At 38.8% G+C, this 17,667-nt stretch overlaps 1 protein-coding gene across 2 annotated transcripts in view; it reads right to left on the bottom strand.

Annotated features, from left to right (window-relative positions):
• Window positions 1-16,365, bottom strand: part of agla (amylo-alpha-1, 6-glucosidase, 4-alpha-glucanotransferase a) — a 63,017-nt gene extending 46,652 nt beyond the window's left edge. For both annotated transcript variants that reach the window (XM_057856419.1, XM_057856418.1), the window contains exons 1-6: window positions 16,266-16,365; window positions 8,382-8,503; window positions 4,882-5,092; window positions 3,302-3,471; window positions 2,982-3,185; window positions 1,095-1,276 (exon numbers count right to left, since the gene is read on the bottom strand). In XM_057856419.1, coding sequence (XP_057712402.1) covers window positions 1,095-1,276; window positions 2,982-3,185; window positions 3,302-3,471; window positions 4,882-5,092; window positions 8,382-8,469 — 855 coding nt within the window. In that variant the 5' untranslated portion in view covers window positions 8,470-8,503; window positions 16,266-16,365. The remainder of the gene's footprint in view (window positions 1-1,094; window positions 1,277-2,981; window positions 3,186-3,301; window positions 3,472-4,881; window positions 5,093-8,381; window positions 8,504-16,265) is intronic.
• Between the last annotated feature and the right edge of the window lie 1,302 nt (window positions 16,366-17,667).

Raw genomic sequence — 17,667 nt, 5'->3', positions numbered from 1 at the left:
CTGTGCCCAAGACCCAATCTTCGGGCTGATGACGTTAGGATATCTTGAAGAATTTGAAGGTAATCCTCCTTCTTCATGATCCCATTTACTCTCTGTAAAGCACCAGTTCCATTGGACGCAAAACAGCCCCACAGCATAATACTACCACCACCGTGCTTGACAGTAGGCATGGTGTACTTGGGGGTAAAGGCCTCACCTTTTCTCCTCCAAACATATTGCTGGGCATTGTGGCCAAACGGCTCGATTTTTGTTTCGTCTGACCACAGAACTTTCCTCCAGAAGGTCTTATCTTTGTCCATGTGATCAGCAGCAAAATTCAGTTGAGCCTTAAGGTGCCGCTTTTGGAGCAAGGGCTTCCTTCTTGCACGCCAGCCTCTCAGTCCATGGAGATGCAAAACACGCTTGACTGTGGACACTGACACCTGTGTTCCAGCAGCTTCTAATTCTTGGCAGATCTGCTTTTTGGTGATTCTCGGTTGAATCTTCACCCTCCTGACCAATTTTCTCTCAGCAGCAGGTGATAGCTTGCGTTTTCTTCCTGATCGTGGCAGTGACAAAACAGTGTCATGCACTTTATACTTACAAACAATTGTTTGCACTGTTGCTCGTGGGACCTGCAGCTGCTTTGAAATGGCTCCAAGTGACTTTCCTGACTTGTTCAAGTCAATAATCACTCACAAGAAATTGCTAATTTGTGTTGCTGTATGTATATTTTTGACCCAGCAGATTTGCTCACTTTTTCTGTTAACACATAATAAAGTCATAAAAGAACCAAACTTCATGAATGTTTTTTGTGACAAAGAAGTATCTGTTCCAATCACTCTATCATAGAAAAATCAGAGTTGTAGAAATAACTGGAAACTCAAAAGAGCCATGACATTATGTTCTTCACAAGTGTATGTAAACTTTTGACCACAACTGTAAGTACAACAAAAGAACAATTCGCTAACTTGCATATCAAAAGTATCCTAGCTTAAATGCTTTATAATGCTAATGTTTACCATCCAGTTTCTTGTGTGCATGCGCACCAGATTGTTTCTGGTGCGTGTTTAAATTTATTTTATTTCTGTCGATGCACCACAAGGTGCACTTACATTAAGATGGTTCTCATTGGTGACGTTAGCAGGAAGGCCGACGTCCTCGTAGCGTCCGTCTGCCATTCTGGTTGTTAAATGCCAAATGGCTCTGTCCAAAACCCAGGCTGGCCGTAGATGGGGCGAGTTGACCAGATTGTAACCACATTCCGGATGCTCTCGGATCCATTTGCTATTCGCCGCTGCGAGCGAGAAAAATAGTATCAAAATCAATCGGTTAGCGAGCTATTTTCACGCAATGGTAACAGTGGAAAAATAAAATCTATTGCTGTGAGAAACTCAATATTTCTTACTGTTATATTTTACTATTGTTGTTCTTGTGTACAATAACTTTGAAATAGAGATGTCTGATCACGTCATTTTCAAAGTATCGGAATTGGCAAAAAAATATCGGCCATGCCTTTTTAAACTTTTTCTTTTTTTTTTTTTTTTTTAAATTAAATCATTTTGTAATTGTATTTAACATTACAGACATAATATGTTACACTTATCCAGAGTCTTTAGTTTAGGCTTAAGGTAGGGTTATCAAATTTATCCCAAGGAGGGCGGTAATTAATTAAAAAAAAAAAGTAACACGTTAAAATATTTCACGTAATTAATGCATGCGCTGCACAACCCACTCACGCATTGTCGCACTCATCTGTAAGGGCGCCATGTTGCCAATATAAAGAGCTAAAGATGCAGTAGAGTGAATATTAACAGCCTTTACAGACTTATTTTAATTGGCTAAAGCCTTTCAATATCTCTCCCTGCGATTCAAAATATCATGGGAAGCAATGTAGGAAAGCAAGGAAACAATTGATATTTTTCTTAACACCTTGAATTATATCCCATCGCAGAGAAGATATATGAATTGGTAGCACTACGCACAGTCGTGGTTTCACTTGTCATGGTTCCACTTCCCATCATGCATTGGGCATGGCCTTCAATATCATTTACTGAAAGCTAAACAAATACACTAGATGGCAATATTTAGTCACTATATACAAACTCACAAGTCTTTCTATCCGTGGATCCCTCTCACAGAAAGAATGTTAATAATGTAAATGCCATCTTGAGGATTTATTGTCATAATAAACAAATACAGTACTTATGTACTGTATGTTGAATGTATATATTCGTCCGAGTTTTATTCATTTTTTTTCTTAATGCATTGCCAAAATGTATATGATCAGGAAAAATTTTCGGGAATGATTGGAATTGAATTGGGAGAAAAAAAAAAAAAAAAAAAAAAAAAGCAATCGGATCGGGAAATATCGGGATCGGCAGATACTCAAACAAACAATTGGGATCGGATCGGGAGCAAAAAAACATGATCGGAACAACCCTAGTGCCAATACTTTTGTCCGGCCTATTTTTGGTGTTTTGTGTAAAATGACATTGATTTAATTTTTTTTCCAATTCCCTTTTGTGTTTTTTCATTGCAGGCAAAATCAATGAAGATATTACTACCAAAGCATTTGTAATTGCAATCATTTTCTGGGAGAATTTGATTATTATCTGACAGATTTGCAGGGGTGTCAATACTTCAGGACTGTATGACTTCATTTTAATGTCAATGCATTGACTTTGATGGGAAAGTTTCCCGTTCTGCCAACCCTCCCACTTAAAATTTATTGGACGTCTAGTGCCATCAATGGGAGCCAATGTGTTAAGCAGTGTTTAACCAAGCCATGATAGCAATTACTTTACATTCAAGTGAGTACTAAGTAAGTTATTACTAAAAGAAAGAAAAAAAAAGTATTTAAAAAACAACAACAACAACAACCTTGTATCGGTACAGTATCTGCATCAGCTAGGTATCGAAAATGAGAGCCAAAAAAGTGGTATCGGTGCAAAACTTCAATATACATTATAAAACACATGAACATATATTCAGTTACATACCAGTATGGTTGTATACAACATCAGTAATGCACAGCATGTTCCATTCTTTCTTCATCTTTTCCACCAGAGCCCCAACATCCTTCCAGGTGTAGTTTTTACCACCTGGACTGAACTCAGGGCTAAAGGTTAGCTGGTCTGCCAAGGAGTAACAAGACCTGGATTCTCCTAGTGTCTGCAAAGGTGTTAAATGGACCATGTTGTATCCTAGGGATGAAATAAACATATGTATTGATCAGATTTGATTACAGGCAGGCAAGTTTATTTATTAAATAACAAAGTGGTTACAACATCAGGTAGTCTGTTAAAGTATGCATACGCACCTGACTCCTTCGCAACTTGCAATCGGGCTGGCCAGTCATCAAAAAGACCCAAACACTTGGATAAATAAGTCTGAATGCTGATGCAGTCCAACGGGAGGACGTGGTTCTCTGGTCCCACACGAAGAACTGGATTGACAACAACGTAGCCTCCTCCTGATCTTTCTGTGCCTCTGTATATTTGAGAGAAAAAAGTTATTGTTCATTTCAATCCTCTTACTTCAACTATTGTTGTGTTGTTTTGGTTTTGTTGGCGTTGGCTACAGCTTACAGCAGTTGTGCTCTGCGCTTCGGTTGCAAAAAAAAAAAAAACATTGGAAAACCTTCACCAAGTTGGCATACAATGTGTGCTCGCCGGGCAATGTATATTCGAAATTGTTGGAAACCTTTAAGTTATTTTTGGAGTAAAACCTTTAAATGTTTATAGATGAAAACATTTTGAGTGCTTGTTGAGTTTTCTTCAACATAAACTTGACGAAGACAAACAAGATTAATAAGTATTATTGTCCAAAAGACTAAGACGAAAATTTGAAGGGCTGCCAAAAACAACACTGTTACACTGAATATTTTTAATTTGCAGCACTACTTGATGCATTTAACATTTGTGGCTGGTCAAATTAAAATTAGGGCTGTCAAACGATTAAAAATTGTAATCGAGTTAATTACAGCTTAAAAATTAATTAATCGTAATTAATCGCAATTAATCGCAATTCAAACCATCTATAAAATATGCCATATTTTTCTGTAAATTATATATATATTCTGTAAAATAATTTGTTGGAATGGAAAGATAAGACACAAGATGGATATATACATTCAACATAAGGACTGTAGTGGGCATTTCACTCTACTGTCATTTAAATCTGTCTATGCTGTTCTCACTCCGAAGCGTCTACTTTTTCCAAAGCTAGACAGCTAGTGAACGACGCCTTAACAATCAGACTTCTTCCTTTTTCATCTGATTTATTAATAAAATGGCCTCAAACCACTGTCCTCTTTAGACAATAGTGAAACTACAAAAAAAAGGAGACAAGCATTGCATTAGCAACAACGTTAGCTTAGCACGCTATACAGGTTCACTAAACATAAACAAAAAGCATCTCATACAAAAAATATAACATTTCGCTTACTAACATAATATGTACATTCTTTACAACAACCATACTTACTTTGTCCAAGGATCATATAAGCACAACATTACAACGTAGGCGTCAGCCCGAGACGTCGTGCAGCCATATTGAACTGGCAAGAAAGCAATAAACCATGTCGCAAAGCGACCACAAGAGTTCGCTGTTAGACAGCACAAAAAACCTTGCTGTGAAACTTACCAAAAGGCAGAATACTGTCTGAGCGGGACATGTGCGTTAATTGCGTCAAATATTTTAACGTGATTAATTAAAAAATATTCATTACTGCGCGTTAACACGATAATTCTGACAGCCCTAATTAAAATGTAATCATTGTTGTATCATTTTTTACCAAATAATTACGAATGTATTTTATTTTGGCATATCGATAATCCCCACCCGCCATATCGCACAGCACTACTATGCATCATAAGTTTATTGAAAGTCAAATCTTACCCAAATCCAAAGTAGTACTGAAAAGAACCAGCCACTTTGATATCCAGATAGCAAAACTTGTCAGAGTCATCCTCGCGTCCGGTTGGGTTTTTCCAGGTCAAAACGCGAAAAGTATTGCGTTCAAAGCCCTGTCCTTCAAGCGGGTAGTTGGTGTGCACTGTCACTCTCCTGCCCTGAAGACTTGGACCCAGACGGAATTGGAGCTCAAAGCCTGAGGAATAAAAAAATATACTGCGTTAACTTTTTGAAAACTCTTGTGTTGTAATGTGTTGCCTCCCTCCCACTTTAAATGGATTGGACGTCTACTAGTGATAAACTCACTAACAAATGAAGTTGCACCCAGCATACATACTGCCGCAAAGCCAATACTGAAATTTACCTAAATGATTTGAAATTCTTTTATCAGCCGATATCATCTGGCAACCCTTCTCACAAACAATGGCGCTGAAGGAATTAATAAAAAACAGTTTTCACTTGCGCAATACGCAGTTCAAAATTGTTTCGCCTCGAGCCATTTTGAAAAACTTTGTTGGATTATGCTGCCTCAGCAAGTTGTTAAATACTCGCTTGCTTACCGGTGTCCAACCCACGGCCCGTGGGCTACATTCGGCTCACCGCGGTAGATTATGTGGTCCGTGAAAACGAATCATGTGCATTCAATTCTTGTTTTGCACTCAAATGCCAACACCAGGTTCCGATAAGTTTCATCAATGGTTCGATTCCCCGCTCTAATGACCTCGGCTAAGCTTCCTTGAGCAAGATACTGAACCTCACGTTGGTCCTGATGCTGTGCTATCAGTCGATAGTTGGGGATATAGTGTCAAAGCTTTTTGTAAGGTATAAAGGCGCTATTGACTAATCTGAGTAAAACGACCGGAAGCACCCCATCTGCCATTGCTGAAGTGTACACAGCCAGCAGCAGCTAAAAGTACTGTTTACATTGGCTGATCCTGGGCTGCTACTGGGATGTGTAAACACACAAGTAATGGCAACCGACCACTAGAGGACGACAAACACAAATCTCTACTAGTCTAGTCAATACCAGCATAACTACATTTATCTACCTGAAGAAATTCAATGCCTCTTTAAGACCCATAAATCACTAGAACTACCAAGGGTGGATCAGTTGAAACAAATCCATTTTGTATCCAGAGAAGGGTCATCTGACCCTAATCAACATATCTTTTGTGAGCATTGAGGTCCTCATTAGTCATTCTCATTCACACCCGCAAAACCACAGGGTTGGATTGCTCCAATTAACATCTTGAGTGTTTGCAGGGCAGGGCTTTGTCGGACAGTGGACCACTCAGGCAGGAAATCGGGCACACAAATTCACCACATATTCCAAAAGCTGCAGTTGGCCTACAAGACAAGGGACGGTGTAATAAAAAAAAAAATCTTTTTTTAAGTGGTGACCAGGGGTCGCGTTAACCGAATATTTTCCGTCGTTGACCGGTTTTATAAAACAGTGACGGAAAAAACTGAAGTCCATCTGTCATTTTGACAGGTTGCAATTCACACCCCAGACCACAGGGTGGCGAGTGAGCATATTAATTAGCTATTGTCTATCTTGATGCATGAAGTCGTTGGCCTTACTCGGAAAAATGTCAACGCAACTGAGTGTTTGCCTGGCACGGCCAGACTGTTCTCCCTGTATTTTTCAAACACTGAGAGAAAAGTCTGGGACACAGCCTCTCGAATAGGTACAAAATAAATCGACAAATCAGATTTGTTTATTAGCGTGACGTGTTCTTCACGAGCAACGTCACTCTTGCGCGCCGAAAGTCGTCTCTTGGACTTGCTGCAACAACACGGATGGTGAACGGGAGAGCCGAGAATATGTTGCAATCCGCGGTAAATTCAGTTTTAAATGAGCTAAAACACATCGACACGAGTCATTGACAACAGTCTGTCTCACGCTAGCCATGTTGAATAAACTCCGTTCTCCTCGTATGCTTACTTTCGCGCGCAAGTCCCTCGTCCTGCCCTCGACGCTTTGCTAACGGCACGTCTGCCCGTCGCTGATTGGTGCACTCCGCTGTCTGTTTGCCTCTTGTTAAGCTTGTTCGGACAGAATATTAATTAAAAATGAATGAAAACTAAATACTATTGAATATGTCATTATTATCATTTTAAACATGTAAGTGACGGGTAAAAATAGATTATGACCGGATTTTTACGACACTGTCAGTCAAAATGACAGACAACGAAAAAGTCTAGCGCAACCTCTGGTGGTGACATATAACACTTCGCCCTTTTCCCGGGGCTAGGTGTTGGAGGTTGTTGCCGAAACAATTTTTCCTTCTGTGCCTGCTTTGTGCCCACATGAGAGTGAGCCAATTCCTTTGCAAGACCCACCAAGAAGTCCACCCGTCTCTTTTATATTCAAGATGCTAATTGCAGCTATCCAGAGTGAAACCCTCCCTTTAGGCAGCTACTCCACAGGAGTGTGTGGGGGGGTTGTCTGCTGGATTGCTTGTTTGAGTGGTTTATTGTTTGACAAAGCCAAGTAGTCAGCTTGGTATTGGGGTCATTTGATACCTTTCTCGTCTTTATAGCCCAAAAAAGATTACTAGATTTAAAAAAAATTAAAAACCCGCACAAACTCTTACAAATTTAGGATTTTGTAGGTATCTGGCTTCCGATTTGAAAACCACCTATCAATCATTTTGTCGCGAATGTAATAATCTGAGGTGATAGCACAATTTAAATTAAAAAAATTGGTTGGTGCTGGGGCCACTTTTCTGCAGGACTATCACATGTCTGAGTGGGTTCATGCATGACTGGGTGTAATTAGACACACTTAGGTAGATAGATTGTTGGTGCCAGGATTAGCGATCAGGTAGCATAGAATAGGATGTCAATTTATCCACACTTACAAGTGATTTACAAAATACTGGGTTCCCCCACCCCAACAATAACAGTTCAAATAGATAACTTTATGCTGAGAAAAAAACCATTGCTAAAAAAAAAAAAAAAAATCATCATCAAATCACAATGTTACTCATGACTTGAGTATTCTTTTCACTGGATACTTTTTTACTTGTACTTTAGTACATTTTTTCGATGACCACTTTTACTTTTACCTGAGTAATATTTTGAAGTAACGCTACTCTTGAGTAATTTTTGGCTACTCTACCCACCTCTGTCCACGGGTAAATATTATTAGCCAATGATAGCAGCCCCATGTTCATTAATAGCATTAGTGTGTAATAATGTGTATCTTGTTGTTTGTTCTTCTCCTCTTCTGTCTGCATCCTTCCTTTCTGTCCCCCCTTAACCCGTTCCTTGCTTTCACCTAATAAATAAAACATGAAGGACAACTGAAATGGGAGTATATCTAACTCCCATGCGATACATTAAGACTGTTCAGACCATAAGGACACTCAGATCCCTATTCTCCGTGTACCAGCAGCTGAACAAGTCAAAAAAAAAAATTTGATTAGACGTCCGTCGCAGTCAATGGAAAGTGATCATGCCTCACCGCAGAAAAAGTTTACCTTGATCGAGTCTAAACAGGGTCCTCTCCAAATTCTCCTTGTCGTTGAGTATTAGTACTCGAATCTGCTTCATGTCTTGAGGTACCATTTTGACTTCGTCAAATACGGCGAATCCCGGTCACCTGGAAAGTGGACATGTCGCATATTAATTGGAATATTTATCTCATTGCCTTCCATTTACTGGCTTTAAAAATCAACTGTTTTTATACTGACCACGCTTTAACTTACTCAAATAAATACTTATAACACTGAAACTAAGCAAACCCATCAACAACCTTCCTACAGTTGGATAAGCTTTCATTTTCCTTCATAAATTAACATTGGTCATAGATAGGGTTGTCCCGATCATGTTTTTTTGCTCCCGATCCGATCCCGATCGTTTTAGTTTGAGTATCTGCCGATCACGATATTTCCCGATTTGATTGCTTTTTTTTTGCTCCCGATTCAATTCCAATCATTCCCGATAATTTTTCCCGATCATATACATTTTGGCAATGCATTAAGAAAAAAATGAATAAAACTCGGACGAATATATACATTCAACATACAGTACATAAGTACTGTATTTGTTATGACAATAAATCCTCAAGATGGCTTTTACATTATGAACATTCTTTCTGTGAGAGGGATCCACGGATAGAAAGACTTGTGACTTTGTATATTGTGACTAAATATTGCCATCTAGTGTATTTGTTGAGCTTTCAGTAAATGATACTGTAGTCATGCCCAAATGCATTATGGGAAGTGGAACCATGACTGTGCGTAGTGCTATCAATTAGAGCTGAAACGAGTACTCGAGCAACTCGAGTAACTCGAGTTTAAAAACTGATCCGAGTAATTTTATTCACCTCGAGTAATCGTTTATTTTGACAGCTCTAAGCATCACGTATTGCTCGGACTACTTTTAATGCGGGACAACGCGCTGTCACGTGCGGAGAGGAAGAAGGGGAAAAAAACTTACTGCAGCTGACACAAACAACGCCGATGTTGCTAAATACTAGCCCGCACGATGCTACTTTGGTACAGGTAGCGTCTGAGTCTCATAGAGATCACATGTATGTTGAACTAGATGCGATTTGACAGACTCGGCCGCGTCTGGGCAGCGTTAGTAAACCGCCGCCATCTTAAAGCAGTAGAGCGCTAAGCGCTAATAAAGAGCGCTAAGCGCTAATAAATAAGATTAACGTTACTGTCGCTACTAGCTCAGGTAACGTTACCCCTGGGGAGGGCTAGGTTACAATTAATTATGACCACTGTCGATGCGTGGCTAACGTGTCTTACATTCAGGTTTTAACATAACATAGCGTTTTGGAGTGATGAGGGTGTAAAATAAAAACTCAGTAATGCTAACTATCAATTTTAGCTCAGTAGTCATTGCTGGATAAAACACCAAGTAGCACTGGTCCCTAATGTGCTCCAATACAGCCTGTATCATACATTTATTTTGAACACTGCAAAAACTCCAAATCCTATCAGGACCTACAGTTTAGACTAACTTAAAACTTAATTAGAACTTAAAAATGGCTTGACACAAAGAGAAATTTAATTGAAACACGTGGGGAAAAAATCCTAACTTTTAAGTGATGTGTGTTATTAAGCGTAACGGCATTTTTAGGTAAGATATATATATATATATATATATATATATATATATATATATTTATTTTTTCCTTTAATAAGATCTAAAAGTTTTTTGAGTGAAAGCAGTGAATTAGTCTTTTTTATTCTAGTTACATCTGAGATGCAATTGTTGACCGTTTTCAACAATATACATCGAAAATAAAGACATTGATTGACTGAAAATGGATCAAGATTAGATGAAATGTCTTGTTTTCTCATGTATATTTATAATTGCTCTTCACCTAAAAATATATTTGTTTTATCCGATTACTCGATTAATCGATAGAATTTTCAGTCGATTACTCGATTACTAAAATATTCGATAGCTGCAGCCCTACTATCAATTAATATCTTCTCTGCGTTGGCAAATAACATAAGGGGTTAGGATACAAGTCAATTGCTACCTTGCTTCCCCACATTGCTTCCCATGATATTTCTAATCATAGGGAGAGGGATTGTAAGGTTTTAGCCAATTAAAAAAAGGCTCCAAAAGCTGCCAAAATTCACTCTATTCATTTTACGCTGCCTTTCATCTCTCTATATAGGTAAAACGGCGCCATTACAGATTGAGCGCGACAATGCGTGAGTGGGTCGTGCAGCGCATGCATTAATTGCATTAAATATTTTAACGTGATACATTTTTAAAAAAATTAATTACCGCCGTTATAAGGATAAATTTGATAAACCTACTTTAAGCCTAAAATAAAGACTCTGGAAGAGTGAAACATATTATGTCTGTAAAGTTAAATACAATTAGAAAACGATTTAATTAAAAAAAAATTAAAAAAAATTAAAAAAAGGCATGGCCGATATTTTTTTGCCGATTCCGATACTTTGAAAATGACGTGATCGGGACATCTCTAGTCATAGACTTCATTACTTATTGACCTGACACTTCGTCATTCTTTGCGTCACGCCTTACCATAGGGGGCCGAGCTTGAAGCTTCATTTAGTTATAGCCAGCCGAAGATGGCACACGGTCATGTCAAAACCGGGTTTAATCTTGGATTTTTGAAGAACTACGAAAGCTGTACCGCATACAAAAAGGAAGGATCGTCTCAGGAGTGAGTTGTTCAAAGATTCAAGGTAAATTCTATATTTTTGTACCGTGCATGCATTTTGAAACGTTGTGAAAAAAAAAATCAATGGGAGAAGGGTAACCTCTACTGCATTGGCATCATTCTTCGACATACACTCACCCGCCACTTTATTAGGTACACCTGTCCAACTGCTCGTTAACAATTTCTAATCAGCCAATCACATGGCGGCAACTCAGTGCATTTAGGCATGTAGACTTGGTTTAAGACAATCTCCTGCAGTTCAAACCGAGCATCAGTTTGGGGAAGAAAGGTGATTTGAGTGACTTTGAACGTGGCATGGTTGTTGGTGCCAGAAGGGCTGGTCTGAGTATTTCAGTAACTGCTGATCTACTGGGATTTTCACGCACAAGCATCTCTAGGGTTTACAGAGAATGGTCCGAAAAAGAAAAAACATCCAGTGAGCGGCAGTTCTGTGGGCGGAAATGCCTTGTTGATGCCAGAGGTCAGAGGAGAATGGCCAGACTGGTTCGAGCTGATAGAAAGGCAACAGTGACTCAAATAACCACCCGTTACAACCAAGGTAGGCAGAAGAGCATCTCTGAACGCACAGTACGTCGAACTTTGAGGCAGATGGGCTACAGCAGCAGAAGACCACGCCAGCCGGGTGCTACTCCTTTCAGCTAAGAACAGGAAACTGAGGCTACAATTTGCACAAGCTCATCGAAATTGGACAATAGTAGATTGGAAAAACGTTGCCTGGTCTGATGAGTCTCGATTTCTGCTGCGACATTCGAATGGTAGGGTCAGAATTTGGCGTCAACAACCTGAAAGCATGGATCCATCCTGCCTTGTATCAACGGTTCAGGCTGGTGGTGGTGGTGTAATGGTGTGGGGAATATTTTCTTGGCACTCTTTGGGCCCCTTGGTACCAATTGAGCATCATTGGAACGCCACGGCCTACCTGAGTATTATTGCTGACCATGTCCATCCCTTTATGACCACAATGTACCCAACCTCTGATGGGTACTTTCAGCAGGATAATGCGCAATGTCATAAAGCTGGAATCATCTCAGACTGGTTTCTTGGACATGACAATGAGCCTCAAATGGCCTCCACAGTCACCAGATCTCAATCCAATAGAGCATCTTTGGGATGTGGTGGAACGGGAGATTAGCATCATGGATGTGCGGCGGACAAATCTGCACCAACTGTGTGATGCCATCAAGTCAATATGGACCAAACTCTCTGAGGAATGCTCGTTTGGTGCCCAGTTTTGTCGTCTAATCGCAGCAGTCCATCTAGCTCTCCTCTTCGGGTCTCTCGGTATACGATAGAACTTCAAGTCTCTCCGTTTATCTTCCCTGTTACAGCAACCAACCGCCACACATGCCTTCACCATTTTGATTAAACAATGCTAACAATTGTCCGGGAAGTTTTTGGGGTCGTTTACTAGGCGGTGATTCCTTAAACAAGCAGAAAAACACGCAGTAATAGGAGGAATGTACGTAGTGGTAACATGTAAACACGATCAGCTGACGGACAATATGGCGGCGCAAGTCAGGGGGCGATGTTGTGACGTCATGTAAATGAAGTCTATTGATTTGGGTGGATACACTGCCCTCGGGTCTGCCTCATTTCACAAGGGTAAATCCATCTGCTCTATGTTAAGACCAACATAAGTTTTTGTTTGACCTAAATGAATTCGTAATTTAGTTTATAGGTATATTTAGCCGTTTTTTTGTGGGAATATGTACCATTTGTTAAGAGCATTGTTAAAAAAAAAAAAAAGAAAAAAAAAAAAAAAGAAAAACATTAGCATTTAAGCTAGCAGACTTTGGCAATGCAAGTTGGCCAATTGTTCTTTTGTTGTACATAGATCCTCATTTATGTTTTTTATACTGTTTGAGGGTGAGCTCAGGTATTTTAATTTTTCATGTTCCTTGTCTGATTACTCGATTATTCAAACTAACTCATTCATCGATTAATCGACTACTAAAATAATCGATAGCTGCACCCCTACCCTAGTGGTATGGATAAATACAGACATGCTCGAATGAATAACAGTCTACAGACAATCTGTGCATCTATCATCTGACCCTCACAAAAACTTTGACTACCGTAATTTGACTCTTACATTACTTTAACAACAAAGTTTGCAGAGTAGTTTTGACAAAAGTCCGAAGTCTAACCTCTTGGACTCTTTCCAATAATTCATTTGCAGTTTACTGTTGTTTATAGAAACGTTTCAGTGCCATTTACGACAAGAGTTTATTAGTGATAAACGCATTTCAATTCACAGCAGATTGAACATTTATCATCCGCATCAACAATGGCACTGAGGAAGTTAACTTGGAGAGTTGCCAGTGAGTTTGTTACATTGACTTAATGCTGCAACAACTAATCAGTTAAATCGAATACTAAATTAGGTGCCAATGAATTTGTTAATCGATTTTTTCCGGCTGCTATGAGCAGTCCCTTTTGGGTCCTGGCTTGTGAGTATTGTGAGGCTGTGCGCACTCCAGTGACTAGAGCAAGAGAGAGAGTTCACTGCTTCACCCAGGTTGGGTAACTCGGTGTCGAGAGTTAGATTGTCTTGTGTGTTGTCAGATCCAGTGTGCCTCTGTCAGAGGTGAGTAAATGAAGCCAATTTGTTGATGAGATGTTACTACATAGCACGGAGCGCTAATGTAGTTAGCGATCATGCTAATCAGTGTCTCAGGTCCGTTTGTATTTTGTGTTGGAGAAGCATATAAGCACTTGAGTTATTGTTAGATAGTAAAGTTGTCTCGTTTTTTGTTTTAAATAAAGAAGCCACACACATAAACCCATTCATATAACAGTCTCCTTTCAATACAAACTCCCATTCAAACTGTAAATTGGCATGCAAGAGAGTGTGCTCTGAAAATGGATTTGGATTGTATTTATGAGGAGCTGTTTGATAAAGAAATCTGATTCGTTACAGTCTGCCTTCTTCTCATTCGATTTTGTGTTAATGAATCATTGACACAATTAATATCAGCACTTTGCTTGCAGGGAAAAAAATGTCAATCAGCTCTTTTTTTTGGTGTTTTTTTTTTTTTTTGAAATAACAGGACTTGTCGGATTTGTGTACTGCGAAATTCTTTAAATGTTTTTTACTCAGGACATTTATTAAAAACTTTAACCACTTTTATGTACTAAAAACAGTACAGTTGTAGACTACTGTACAGTGGCGGACTTGGCAGTTTTGGGGCCTAAGGCGAACATATCCAGGGGCCGTCTTCATGGGTCCGGGGTATAAAAGGTGAGAAGGGTGTGGAGGAAATATGTTCCGGTACACTAGGGCTGTCCTAAACGACAAATTTTCTCCTGATTAGTCAGCCGACTAGTTTTACGATTAATCGACTAATCTAATAATTTTCTTTTTTTTTTTTTTTTTTTTACTAATTTAGCAATGAACTTTTTGTTGATGCTTATTAATTCAAAAAACTATTTTGGAACACTTAAATTATTTTTTAAAGTACAAATAATCATGTAAGTAACACAAATCACAAATAAACAATGAGGTTAAATGCTGATAGCATTTACTAGTGCAAAAAAATGGAACGGAAACAGATTCAGAACACTAACTTTGCCTTTCCAACATTATTCAAAACAATTCTTAAAAAAAAAAATTCCAGCAATATTATTACAGTCTACTACTATATATAATAGTCGTATGATAATTATGATAATTATTCATTGCCAATCATATTTGTCATGAGGTCATGTGGGAATAACTCCATTTTTTTTTTTGTTCGCTGTTAATGCTGTTAACCAGCTGTTGAGTTTTATTGTATGACTGATTGGAACTGTACTGTAGTTTCGCCACAGGGTGTGCTGTTGTGTATTTTATGTTCGGTGTGAAGAAGAAGAAGAAAGCTAAAAGAGGCATTAGAGGCCTGTTCTCAATATCTCCCTCACTGGCTCTCTCTCATGGAGAGCACGTTCGCTCATGTGTTCGAAATAAACCATAGCCGACGTGCAAAGTAGCAAATGAGCTGTAAAAATAGTGAGCTTAGTGGCGTGAAAACCGTGGGAGGGCTATGTGAAGCTATCGAACAGCTAAGCGATGCTAAACGGCGCCAAATGAAGCTAAGCGACTGATACTCAGTCCGTCGGCGTGGAACAGTGCATTGTAGTACGTGCGTGTGTGTGGGGGAGATAATATAAACGCAGCATTCAAATGGCTTTCTTTTTTGTTTTGTTATTTGTTTGTTTGGTATGCTGACATAATTATACATGACGAATAGTTGGGGGTGCTGCTGGCTCCGGTGGCCTGAGCCGTTGCTCGTTGGGGCAAGGGCAGCTGGTTGGGGGCCCCCTACTGGTTGGGGGCCCCCTACTGGTTGGGGGCCTAAGGCGATCGTCTACTTCGCCTGAATAGTAGATCCGCCTATGAGACTACGGTTAAGTCAGGAAGCTGCAATAAAATATAATTTTTGAAGGAGATGGTCATCCATTTTGTCTTCATTGTTACTTACAACGTGCCTAAAACAACTTCAATTGTGAGGGTAATTGAAAAAGGTGAAAGGAAATTTAAGACGGTCAATTTGACTGTCTTAAATTCTATTAGTTACGCCACTGCACACTTGTATTGTAGCCTGTAATACTTTCCTGCATTAAAATACCTATTTTAAAATGAAAATAATGAGCTTATTGGCTAACCAAACAAGAAAATAAACGAGCGCAGAGTCACCGGAGCCCCCAGAAACCCCAACTTGAGTCTGCGTCGTGCTTTTGCCTGGACAAGGTCAGGAATCTAGTCGATAATGTCAACGTGTATTTATAAAACTGTTCAAGCTAGCTTGCCTCTCTTATCTCATGTCAACCTTTCACGGCAACAACGTGCACTCATATACATGCATAAAACACCAAGACACGCACAAAACAGCTAGAAAGACACTTAGCTAGGAACGAAGTCCAGATTTCTTAGCAAAATAGCTGTTATTCCCTTGAAAGTACACATTAAATGACAACACAGCAACTCCTTCAAACGCATGCATTCTTATTATAATAACAATAAAGCATTTTGGGAGTAAAAACCAAAAAAATATGTGCTGGAATATAACTAAATGTAAAACGTTTCAGGAACAAGAAATGTTGATTTATTACGGAATGTGTCATGTCGACTATGACAGCGCAAGACGAGGCTACGGCAAATGACTGAATGATAACGGTGACATATTGACAGAAAACTATGTACCTGTTCGTCGTATGAATTTCCAGTCTTCGCAAGTCGTCTATTTGCTATGCAACGACAGTTTTACTGGGACATTGGAGGCTGGAGGCGTGGCAGAAATTCGGCCAGGCGGAATTACCGTAATAACCCCAGAAAATGTTACCAACCAACTGGCTTTGTTTGTTTGCGATTGTTTGAATAATAATAATTTTAAAAAAGGCTTTATTTTATTAGGCTTTGTTTAGAGTAAAAATATACCGAAAGTCATTCCCGCCACTTGAAAAAAAAAAAACAACTGGCTTATTTTTTATTATTTTTTAAAAAGTTTTGTTAAGAGTAAAAATCTATGAAAAACCATTCCCGCCACTTAAAAAACAAATAACCGTCTTAGTTTTATTTTCTTTTAAGTTTAAAAAACAAACAAACAAACAAAAAAAACTATCATAGTTGTATTATTTTTTTCTTAAAGTTTTGTTTCGAGTAAAAGTCTATGGAAACCCATTCCCGCTGCTTTAAAAAAACCCAACTAGCTTTGTTTTATTTTTTTTAAGTTTTGTTGAGAGTAAAAGTCTATGGAAACCCATTCCCACCACTTTAAAAAAAACCTTGAACAACTAGTTTTGGTTTATTTAGTTTTTAAAGTTTTGTTTAGAGTAAAAATCTATGGAAACCCATTCCCGCCGCTTAAAAAACCCCCTGAACAACTAATTTTGGATTATTTAGTTTTTAAAGTTTTGTTTAGAGTAAAAATCTATGGAAATCCATTCCCACCACTTAAAAAAAACCCCTGAACAACTAGTTTTGGTTTATTTAGTTTTTAAAGTTTTGTTTCGCGTAAAAGTCTATGGAAACCCATTCCCGCTGCTTTAAAAAAAAACCAACTGGCTTTGTTTTATTTTTTAAGTTTTGTTGAGAGTAAAAATCTATGGAAACCCATTCCCACCACTTAAAAAAAAAAACCCCGAACAACTAGTTTTGGTTTATTTAGTTTTTAAAGTTTTGTTTTGAGTAAAAGTCTATGGAAACGCATTCCCACCACTTAAAAAACAACAACTCTGGACATCTAGTTTTGGTTGATTTAGTTTTTAAAGTTTTGTTTCGAGTAATAGTCTATGGCAGGGGTTTTCAACCCAGTCCTCAAGGCACACTGTGGGTCCTGGTTTTTGTTCCAGCCGATCCAGCAGAGACAGTTGAACCAATGAGGCTTCTGCTAAAACAAGCCACACCTGACTGCAATCAACTGATTGCACTTGTAAAACACCAGATTGGGGAAAAAGTGTTGTCATCTTGTTTGGTAAGAATGAAATCCTGCACCCACAGTGTGCCTTAGTGGAATAGGTTGGGAACCCCTGGTCTATGGAAACCCATTCCCGCTGCTTTAAAAAAAACAACTAGCTTTGTTTTATTTTGTCTAAGTTTTGTTGAC

Source organism: Corythoichthys intestinalis, chromosome 14, assembly GCF_030265065.1.
Source record: "Corythoichthys intestinalis isolate RoL2023-P3 chromosome 14, ASM3026506v1, whole genome shotgun sequence".
Classification (NCBI taxonomy): domain Eukaryota; kingdom Metazoa; phylum Chordata; class Actinopteri; order Syngnathiformes; family Syngnathidae; genus Corythoichthys; species Corythoichthys intestinalis.
Note: the sequence above shows the minus strand (reverse complement) of the source record. Positions and strands in the feature narration are given on the sequence as shown.